The sequence below is a fragment of the Leptinotarsa decemlineata genome, unplaced genomic scaffold (genome assembly GCF_025532065.1).
Source record: "Leptinotarsa decemlineata unplaced genomic scaffold, Ldec_3_MD MMD2_tig00026358_RagTag_RagTag, whole genome shotgun sequence".
NCBI classification, from domain to species: domain Eukaryota; kingdom Metazoa; phylum Arthropoda; class Insecta; order Coleoptera; family Chrysomelidae; genus Leptinotarsa; species Leptinotarsa decemlineata.
Genome location: NW_027412703.1, coordinates 2,179,218 through 2,191,366, shown reverse-complemented (window position 1 = coordinate 2,191,366; position 12,149 = coordinate 2,179,218). Strand labels below are relative to the sequence as shown.

The 12,149-nt window shown below is 32.3% G+C and overlaps 1 protein-coding gene across 2 annotated transcripts in view; it reads right to left on the bottom strand.

Moving 5' to 3' along the window:
* The window catches only part of enok (histone acetyltransferase enoki mushroom), a 49,808-nt gene that overhangs the window by 19,530 nt on the left and 18,129 nt on the right, over positions 1 to 12,149 (bottom strand). The window contains exons 3-4 of one of the 2 annotated variants that reach the window (XM_074184777.1): positions 11,668 to 11,896; positions 3,998 to 5,547 (exon numbers count right to left, since the gene is read on the bottom strand). In XM_074184777.1, the coding sequence (XP_074040878.1) occupies positions 3,998 to 5,547; positions 11,668 to 11,896 (1,779 nt within the window). The remainder of the gene's footprint in view (positions 1 to 3,997; positions 5,548 to 11,667; positions 11,897 to 12,149) is intronic. The other variant, XM_074184778.1, reaches the window with a different exon arrangement.

The window sequence follows — 12,149 nt, the reverse complement described above, 5'->3', positions numbered from 1 at the left end:
GATACCGCAGCTGTATTTTCCAGTCACTGTGTTTACATACTAATCTACGATCTTGGATCTGAAGGCTCCATCTCTCCAACAGAACCAGTCAACAATAATATCAAGCACATTCACGTCCAAAATAATTAATCTGCTATATTGCAACATAAACAGCTACTCATACATAAAACACATCATTTGCAACTACATTGAGAATAATAGTATTGATTGTTCATTGTTTGTGGAAGCAAAGACCAAAGATGACTCAAACACATCATACAGAGACTGGTCAGTGGTACAGCTAAATGGTAATCAATTACATAACCAAATCAGAGGGGGTACTCTAGTTCAGCCACCATCATTTAAATGAATGCATACACTTCACAATCCCCTTCCTAGATGACAAACTGCACACTTTTTTAGTGTACATGCATCCATCAGCTCGTACTGAAGAGGTCATTTTTACAAAAGCATGTCTCTATAAATATGCTATCATTATCGGAGATTTCAATGTCAACAATAGAATGAAGAAGATACCTTCCTGACAAATGCTCCTTTCCAAAAATGAGAAACTCCTCCAACAGTTATTATGCCAAACAACAGCGACACAACTCCAGATGTATTACCAACACAAATAACATTATATCAAATATTATAGAAGTAGAGGTAACACCCGATCTAGGATCTGATCATTTAGCTCTCAAAATATCTTTCGACATGGAGAAAAAGACAGAAGCAGAAGAAATCATACGTTACAACATCCAAAAAACTGGAGAAAGTGAATGACTAAATGATGCGTTACATAAAAATAAATTGGAAGATGAAATCAAGCATCAACAAATGAAAGAATTTTCTAATGAATTGTCTGAAACAATTATAAAATATTCACCGAAAACTAAATATGAACTTTCTCCATTCATTGTGAGTTTGATTAAGAGAAAAAGGAAGATTTATCGTGAATATAGAGCAAACAGAGATCCAACGTCTAAAGCTTCGATTAATGAGTTTAACAAGAACATTCAAAATTTGATTCAACAATACAGAACCCACAATTGGATTCAAATATGTGAAGCCATTTATGAAAAGAGAGGCAAATCTTACTGGCATGAAATATGGAAATTATCCAAATACAAAAAGAATGGAATAGATACTAAAAATATTATAGATAACAATATTGAATGAGTTACCTAGCGAAAAAGCTTACGTATTTGCTAAAAACTTGAAAAAGCTACACAGAACGTGTCATCTTGAACTTTGACCACAATCATTATGAAAATGTGAGCGATTGGTATGAAAACTTCTTTTCGCAGATAGCCGTACAAGAAAATAATACATTTAATGTAGATGAACAAGCATATTTTGAAATCTTATATCAGGATAAAAACTCAACTACAGGGCACTACTATATCACAAGAAACATTTTGAGAAAGCTGGATTATGAGATTCACAAGTATATCATAAAAAGCTACGAATTTTGTCTTAAAACGCATTATATACCTGACAATTGGAAAATGGGTACAATAACCTTGTTTGGTTTGGGCACATTCCCAAACCAAACAAGGATCACTCCCTTACAGACAGTTATCGTCCGATTACTATCCTGCCTGAATTGGTAAAAACTTTGAAAAAGTTTTACGAAACTGTTTACTCCAACTGCTTAATGATTAAATTCCAAGCTACCAATTTGGATTTAGACAAAGAAGATCTACTATACATCCTCTCACGATTCTCACGAACAACATTGAAACAACCAAGCTGAACAACAACAAAACGGCAGCGATCTTTCAAACTGCATCAACTGGGTTGTCCTAACTATCTAGTACATACAATTAAGAATCTGCTAATTGACAGGAAACTGAGAGTTAAAAAACTGAGTAGTTTTTCAGACGAATTTATCCCAGAGCAGGAAGTTCCACAGGGTTCATTGCTATCTCTATTGTTATATAACTTATACAGCTCTGATATTTATCATCACAAACAAGGGAATATCAACCACTTCAGGCATGAAGCATATATTCTCCAGTATGAATGGTGCATGATCAAACGCTAGACAAAGTTATTAACAATTTGGAACATCTTGCAACAATAACAAATAACTGGTTCAATAAATGGAGGCTCCAGCCAAACCCATCTGAGTCTCAGTTCATCATATTTAATTATTGGAATTCCGCAACTTCTCCAACAATCAACATTTTCCAACATATCTTACATGCAAAACCGACAGTTTATTACCTAGGAGTTACGCTTGATTCCAGGCGAAATTTCAACAGTGACGTCAATAACAAAAAAAAAAATTGTAAGAATCGCACATTTCACAAACTTGACAAACCCGGGAGCAGGTGCAAACATATCAACAGCAAGCCGAATATATAAATTAATCTGTGGTCTACATACTGAATACTCGCACTCACTGTTTCTTAATATCAAACAAAGGGCCTTGAAAACAATTAAAGTATCTGTTACAGCGGCTATATGGAAAATAACAAGATTAAGGCATCTCAATAACCCAAAACATAACCCTCTTCTGTACCAACTCACTGGTATTATCCCTATCGAGGAAAGACTACCGGCACTTACTCAGAAGTGTGCTAGAAAAGACAATGTAGAAATCATTAGAAAGTATGCTGTGACAAGAAACTCCCATGCAAGAGTACGACATCGACACCCAAAGGAAACACTGTTAGAAAAATTACCACAACTTTATCAATGAAATTGTTTTGTTTGTTCATTTTTATATCCATATAATTTTTTTTATATATATTGTAAAATAAGCCATGTTATTTCAAAGCAATTTTGTTACACAGGTGGAAGGACTTCGGTCGATAGACAGTTGAGCAAAATTGTAATTTTGTTTAATAAATTCCAATTATTATTATTATTTGATTTTATTTTTCAATATAGTTGCCTTCGAATACGATTCAACCAGTATAGCAGTCATACAATTTTTCGATACCATTTTTATAATATTATTTGTCTTTAACCTCAAAATAGACCTCTGTTTCGAAGACTACCACTTCATCGGTGGTAAATTTCTTTCCAGTAAGCGTTACTTTGACATCTTTAGAACCTCGGCTATCTCAACCAACTACGCTTTGCGGTCATACAAAATAATTTTGTGGCCTTTTTTATGTTATTGTCGGTAACAGCTTCTTTGTGGAGGCCACTGCATGCATTTCACCTCGTTTAAACTTAGCAAACCACTTCTCAACAGTTGATTTTTCTGGTGCAAAGCTCGAATAATGTTTATCAAGCCATATGTTGGCTTCAACAGTATTTTTTTCGCCAAAAAGCAATGCTTTATTAACTCACAAAATTGTTTTTATCAATTTTCATCAAACAAAAGTTGCTTCACTCAAAATGTCCTATCCCACAAACTAATAGTCCGACAGCTGTGAAATTTGTACGTGTCTTTTGAGGTTAGGGTTAACTAAAAACCATATGGATTCAATACTAGTAGCGCCATCTGTTTGTTAGCTTACGAACTTTTCAGTACATCTAGTATATGTTTATATTTGCTATTTAACTTCCTTTATCTCCTTTTAACAATATGCTTGGTCCTAATGATAATGGTAATAGAATGGTAATATAATAATCATGCTATATAAAAATTTAAAAAATTGAATTTCCTTGGAATTTCAATTATCAAACTAAATTGTAATAAAAATGAAATGAAAATGTTTCAAATACAAATTGATATTTGAAAAATTGCCTGATCAAGCAGGCGAACTACAATAAAAAAAAAAAAAAAAAAAAAAAAATATCAAGTTGATCAACAAATATGATGCTTTGACCCAACGCTGAAATTTGCAATGAAAATACAAGCCTTTGAATACTGAAAAGTTTTCATAATTTCACTCATCTTCGAAGACAAGTGAAATAAGTTATATTTGCAATTTCTTTCTTTGGAGTGCTCTGAAAAAAAGGTGTTAAACTATTAAAAGAGTAGGGTGGGTATTAGGGTGAATGACGGAGAGGGAGTTGCAGTCATAATATGGTAGGTTTGGACATCCGATCTTACCCGTCAGACTGTTGGTAAACGGCGCCACAGACAGTGGACTTGTACCCATTTGATGGCGTTTTTTCGTGGCACGACCATCTACATCAATATTTGATTTTTGTTGTGGAGAATTTGGGACCGTTTTGGTAGTGGCCTGAAGCACTTCAGATTTAATCAATTTTCTTCTTTCGTGTTGTTTCGAATTGACCGCTGTTTTAACAAGCCCTGATGGTGTCATAGAAGGTGGTATAGGATCGTTTTTGATTGAGGTGTCAGGTGTGGGAATGGACTTGGGAATTTTATCCTTGTGGTGGGGAAAGATTTTGATAGGATGGTTATCATCTACCTCGAGTTTTTCTTCCATTTTTATGGAATCTCTAGTTTTTTTGACCTCAACTTTCTCACACGGAACATTTTTATCTTCTTTGATTGGTTCTTCTTTAGTGTCTTTTGGTTTTCTCCTGTTGGGATTATAATTGGGTTGTGCTCTACTGGCTCTACTTTCTGAAGGGGCAGCAAACAGATGAGAAAGACCATCAAACAGACCCTTGAGTTGACCGAATCCGGGGGCTTTTTGACTTTTATCTAGAGTTGATGTATCATCGACCTGATCTGACAAATTCTCCTTCATTTCTTTGAGCCGAGCGTCCTCCTTCAAAGCAGCGAGAAATAAATTTTCTGAACATTTTGGTTTCTCTGAATTATTGGATCCGTTTTGATTCAACTCATTCTTTTTAGCCTCAGCAGCCGCTGCTGCAAACCCCCAAGGTACATCTTTGTCTATAGGAATACCACCTATGCTACCAAACGTTTTTTTCTTATCGTCACCTACACAAAAAGTTTGGAGAATTTTGGAATTCCTGATACTTGCGATCGAATCTGAATTATCGACGGAAGAGTTTGAATCAAAGTCTGAAAAAGAGGAAGTAGAGCTATCTTCAAAACTACTATCTTCTTCCAACATTTTACTCTCGGTATTTATATCATTTTTGGGTTTGGTATCAATCTTTCCTTTGCATGGTGAATTTTCCTTAATTTTCGAACTTTCGCGAGCTTCAGGAGCAGCTGGTTGAGACTTGAGAGTTTTTTTAGGTTTTTTGGATGATCTACTATTAGGATTAACACTATTTTTAGCTGAATGATCAGGATCACCAACTTTACTACTGTGAGTTACTTTTTCATCAATTACATTTTCCATTTTTGAATCTACGCTTTTTATATCTCCAACAATCGGTTTTTTCTGTTTTTTGGAAAGCTGGGCCGTGTTACGTTTTTTCTTTCCAGAATTGAACACCGAAGTTCTGAAAAATTTTTGCTTTTCTTTGGACATGCGGTCATGAGTTTCTAACTGATCATTGTCGTGTAACATGGGATTGGAGGAAGGGGGGTTTTCAAGAGGAAGTGTATTTTTGGTGGGAGTTGGCGTACCCTCAAAATCGCTGTTATCACTCTCACTGAGGGCTGAAACTCTACTTTGGCGTTTCAAAACATCTTCGTTGCTTGGTGTTGGAGTTAAAGGTAACACTGAGGTCGCTGTTGCAGGCACTGTTGTAGGTTTTGAATCATTCGACCTGAAACAAATTATCACATTTTCAGAATTATCAGGACAACGTTAAAAACAATTAGAATGTATTTTGAAAAATTGTTGTTAATAAAGAATGTAAAATTGTTGCAGTGGACACATGTATGAATTTATTGTAAGAGATTTTTTCAAGTGAGTACAATATATGATGAAAAACTGATTAATATTTATATTGCAAATTGGTTTATATAAGATTATAACAGATAAAAACAAAATACTACTCTCCAAATACTTAAATCATCATAATTATGAAACTAGCAATGCGGGACAACTCGAAATTCTCTATACGTTAAATTATTTAACAAACTTCCATATAATGTGACTGAATTGAATTTTAATTTGTTCAAAAGGAAAATCAAAGAGTACCTAATATGAAATTGTTTTTATTCTGTACATGATTTCATGCAAAGTACATATTCATACTAAATATCCTTAATTTTTTACATTAGAATAGAATAGAATAGAAGTTTATTCATCACTAAAGTTCACATGTACAACATAAAAAAAGTGTAAATACATGAAACTCATTGGACTAGTCACAAAGAGAGCTTAAAAGTAATTAAAATTTACAAGATTATACATATACATTTTTGATAAGTAAAATATTAAAATATACAATGAACATCAACAATTTAAAAATTCTTGAAGAGAGTAGAACACCTTGTTTTTTAAAAATTCAATCAACCAACATTTTAGTTCATTCCTACTCATTAAACTTAACTCAGGATGAATAGCCATGAGTTTGTTATAACATTTAATACCTTGATATACATGGGAGTCTTGACCAACTCCTAATCGTGAGTATGGCTGGTATAATCTTTCACTGTTTCTTGTACAGTAATTATGTATATCTTTTTTTTTTTTTTTTTTTTCCTCAAATAATTTTCATCTTTTTTAACGTATAATATGATCTGCAGCACATAAAGTGAGGGGACTGTGAGAATTTCTAGTTGATTGAACCATTTTCTACATGATGTTTTGGAGTGCACTCCTGCCATACATCTGATAATTCTTTTTTGCATAACAAAAACTCTATTCATATGTACAGAGTTACCCCAAAACATTATTCCATAACTTATTGTCGATTGCACTATTCCAAAATAAGCCAGTTTAAGGGTTTCCAGAGATATTGTACCTTTCAATTGCCTGATGATGAAACAACTTGTGCTTAATTTATTTGTTAGATCATTAATATGAGGATCCCATGTCATTTTTTGATCTACTTTGATACCTAGAAATTTGATGTAATTCACATGTTCTATTGTTTGATGATTAACTCTTATTAGAGGACTGAAATCATAATTTATATTTTTTGTTGTAAACACCATAAAAAATGTCTTGGACAAATTCACTAGCAATCCGTTGAACACACACCACTCATGAAAATCATTAGCACAAATATTTGCCTTGATTACAGTATTCTGTAATTTATTCTCAGAAATCAGAATATTAGTATCATCAGCATACATAATGATTTTTTTTGGCTCAGAGCATGAATAAACCATATCATTTATAAAAATTGTGAAGAGAACTGGCCCCAATATAGACCCCTGAGGGACACCAATGTTCACAATATTTTCTTTAGATTTTTTACCGTTTATCACCACTATTTGTTGTCTGTCATGGAGATATGAAGCAATCCAATCACTTGTAACTCCTCGTATGCCAATTCGGTGTAATTTTTCCAAGAGTAGTTGGTGATCAACTGTATCAAACGCTCTACTTAGGTCAAAATAAAGATCAATGGGATTTTGTTTATTATTAAGGCAGCTATAGACGGTAGTATTGAGATCGGATATGGCGGTATTTGTTGATTTGTTCCTTCTAAATCCATTCTGACAATCAAATAATAAGTTATGTAGATTCAAAAATTTATTGAGACGTTCATTATATGCCATATCAAAAATTTTGGCTAGTTGGCTCTGTAAGCAGACATTTCGGTAATTATCTACTATCTCTCTAGATTTGAAAATTGGTATAGATTTAGAGACCTTTAGAATCAATGGGTACTGTCCTGACAAAAAAGATTCATTGATTATGTGAGCTAAAGGCAAACCTATCGTTTCCTTGACAAACCTTACAGCTTTTCCACATATATCATCTATCCCAGATTCTCATATATTTGAGAATCTTTCTTATTTATAATTCGATTCTTCATTTGTTAACTATTTTGTAAATCCTTTTCAAAATTTATATTTAATGCTGCTTTTATATTTTTCTCTCTATTTGCACACTAATTTGTACCAACTGTCTATGACTTGTCACAAATGTATATTCACAATGTGATTAAATGAAAAATCTATCTATCAAATATGGAACAGAAATGGAGACGGTAGAGCAAATAAACGAAATTCGACAATTCTAGTTTTCGCGGGAATATTTCAAAAAAAACACTGATATTCTTGATCTGAAAAGAGATTTTTCTAGTTCCCCAAAATAAGAAACTTTCCAATTTAACCCACCTTGTAGGTCTTCCCGTTTCTGAGATAGCAGTAGGGAGCAGCTAAGAAGAACTGCCTGTACACACACACACACGCACACAAGGTGCTTGATATTCCTCTAGCATTCATGTAATTTTTTATCACTTTGTCAATAAAAACTTGATGTTTTTTGGACAACAAAGTACAGTTATTTATCAATGTATCCAACTATCCACAAGACAAAATCATTTTATATCTTGTCGAATCACAATTGGGCAGGGTGTACCTCAGGGCTCGATCCTTGGATCAATATGCTTCCTTCTATATGTAAACGATTTACCCAATGCCTTGAATCTAGGTAGTGTATACCAGTTTGCAAATGACAGTCATTATTATTATCAGTCACTATCACAGGAACTAATATATCATAACTCTCATATAAAGCTTCAGGCATGTTGAATAGTATGGCCAGATGGTCAGAGGCAAATATGTTTAAACTAAATGTCACCAAAACAGGGATTGTAATTTTCAACAAATCAATTAACTGCGAGACATGTCTATATGTGAAACTCTAGATTGAAGAAGCTCTTTCAAAGAGTTATAACTTGGTATTTTGACAGTGCCCTTGTTGTACTTCTTGGATATTGTCTGCTTTGCAAAAAAATTATGTAATCTGTGGTCAATATTAAAATAATACCAGGCATTGTAACGTCCTGGCTATTCCCAGCGGTAACTCTACATATTATGGAAAGGAGCTTACTATCAGGCAATAAAAGCATATAGTTCTCTACCAAAAGAACTTAAAAATATCACAGTCTTCAAGAAGTTTAGAAGTTCAGTAATTTCTTACTTGAGACATAAATGCTACTATTCGTTCAACTGCTGGCTTTATCACGATTTTTTTTAGTGAAAATAGATATGTAAATGCGGCTTATCATGAATATTTTTGAAAAAACTCTTTACTTTATATAATTTTCAACTGTAACCTGTCGATGATGAAACATTAATGTATTTTAATTTGAAAAAGTTTGACTTTTGTTATGTTCACTGTTGATCGTATTGCAAAAAAAATATACTATCAACCTAACGAAACAGAAGAATAATGTTACAAATTTATTAGCTTATTCCAGAATGCCACAAAAGAAGCTACCCCAAAAATTATTCCTGATAGAATACCCAAGTAAGAGAGAGGGATATAGATATATATATATATATATATATATATATATATATATATATATATATATATATATATATATATATATAAAGCGATGGGTAGTCTTGACTGACTAGTTAAGGAGAAATACGGAATAATGTTGGGGATGCAGTCAAAATTGCTGGGCTGTTGTTTAAAGAATACTCTTTGTTATATGGTCGAGCTTTCGAGAATGTTTATTCCCTTTATCAAGACATTAACTTGAGGTTATAGTAAAAAGTCGAAAATTTCACTGAGAAACACAAAATTAGTCCTTTTCATTATGTAGAAAAGTGTCACACATTAAATTTTTATGGTTTAAAGAAAATATATATATAAAACTTATTCAGAAATAACATTTAGAGGATTTGAAATTTTAAATTTTATTTTAACGGCCATGCAGGCCACAAGTAAGTGCCATGCATGGCCGTTAAAATAAAATTTAAAATCCTCTAAATGTTATTTGACATGTTGTTGACAAACATTTTTCTGCTAAAAAAATAACTATAAATATTAATAAATTGTTGAGTACATATATACATGTACACACAAATATACACAAATGAGCACATACACAAACAGTATGTTTGTTAAAGATTATTCACATACATCAGACTAGACAACAGAAAAAGTACAGTAAAATCAGCAATAAGCTAAAATCAAAGAAGAACGAATTTAACAATTGTTCACCTGCTACATTATTAACCTGTCAACTCAAGCTACCCGATAAGGAAACCTAACAAACAAATTGCAGTAAACAACGGATTTATAGCTGAATTAATAAACAATTTCATAATTTGTATTACAGTCAAAAAATATATTTTTGATCTGATCTGCATTAAAAAAAAAACAATACTTTCCAAAAAAGTCTACGCAAAAGCAATTTGGAAGGTTTTTTTTACTGATAAGTCAGATAATCAAAATTATAAAACTTCAACATATTTTGGACAAACAACAGAAGACTTCATTTTTTTATAAACAATATATCAAAATTGCATATAGAACAGGTTATATGTCGGGACAGTTAGTTAAAAATAATAAAGACAAAACATCCTCGAGAAATCTGGAGTATATAAATTAAATTGTGGAACTTGTCCTAAGGTATATATTGGTCAAACTGCCAGAACATTCAGGAATCGCATCCAAGATCATCATATGAGCTATGTAAATGAGAAAACAAGTTCAACATATTCAAATCATCTTTTAGAATCATATCTTCAACGAAGATTTTGAAGTTTTACACAAATAAAATGAAGGTTTAAAGCTAAATTATTTGGAAGCAATGGAAGTTATTAAACTTGAAAATTCAAACATTTTACTGATGACCAATTTGATTTAAATAGATCACCATTACTGAACTTGTTTTCTTAGAAACTGACATTGTATTATTGATTGGAATTGACATAATTTTCTCTAGGTAATCATAATTTGAGGATGTACCTTTAGTATATAAAAGTTGAGAAGATGCTTTAGGCGATTATGATTGGAGAAGTACCTAGGTAGGTATCCCTAGAATATATATATATATATATATATATATATATATATATATATATATATATATAAAAGAATTAACTTGCAGTATGTCATTCACAAGGAAAAAGCTACTGTGATAGCAAAACATGTCATGATATATTTTTCGAAAATAAAGTTTGTGTAGTTCAAATCGAAAGGTGTAGTTTATGAACAAACAAAAAATAACCTGTAGATCAACTCCTATTTGCAAGAACTCAACATCCCCAGGGCCATAGTCAAAAAGTGATAATTAAAAGGTCCATAATAAAAATCATTTTAATTTTCATGATAATTTTCTATAATAGAATAGAATTTAATCATCTGTAAAAGCAGAACATAATATGTTACAAAATAATTTGGTACACAAATGTTACTACTTCATTAGACTAGTCAACTAAAATCAGAATATATACGTATTTATAAGACTATTCTACATACACAACCTACTTTCAATGCTAACATTTGTTAAAAAAGGTCATATTCAGTTATTTAAAAATTCCTTCACAGAATAGAATGCTTTTCTCAGCAAGAACTTACTTAAAAGAGATTTAAAAGTTTTAAAATCATTGAAATTTTTTTCACTGCCATATTTGTTCTTGAAATAATTATAAAATACGATGTAATATAGATCTACGTAGCTCACTTGTCTCAACTCAAGAAAGAATTGAAAATCTGACAGAATGTTCTCGTTATCAAAATTTGGCAGGTTTTGAAACAATTTCTGTTTTTTTTTGCACACAAGTGGGGTTTCTTAAAGGAATGATGAAATTTCAGTATCCGTTTAGCATTCCTCAAAAAAAGAAAATCCAAGCCTCACTAAATCCCTCATTATATTGAATTCTCATTATATGGCTTTGATCATACTACCTTGTCACATGAATGTACCGATGCGGACTTTTGAGCCACCTCTTTCAAAACTACAGAGGATTACTTTTCAATCAATTACAATTTCCTACACTTCAAACAGTTGAATACTTACTTCTGGTTCTTTTCCTTCATCTTCTGACGTACTTTGTCAATTTTTTTACGGACTGCACTTCCAGATTCGCCTTTCCTCGGCTTCATAACATTATCATGGTGGCTCAAACAGTGTCGGCACCGCCATGGGCACTTTGGTTTTTTATCAGCAGGTGGATCCAAACAACCGATATGGTATTTTCTCTCACAACTACAGCAACATAACAAGCAAGTAGATATGCCAGTATTTCCTGAAACAAATATTTTCCGAATATGAAAAAAAAAATTAAAACTTCCTTTCCAAATGAATGAAACGAACTATTGCGTATTTCAGGTGCTGGTTGTCTACTGTTACATGTCTAAAGTTATTCAGTTTCAAAGGTATGAGGAGCCACAATTTGTTTTACTGTGATTCGTAAAAAACATTTAAAAAATCAGTAATTGTTCCTAATTCGTATAAATTTCTTGAGGTTCATTGGCGGTAGATTCGGATACATTTCATTG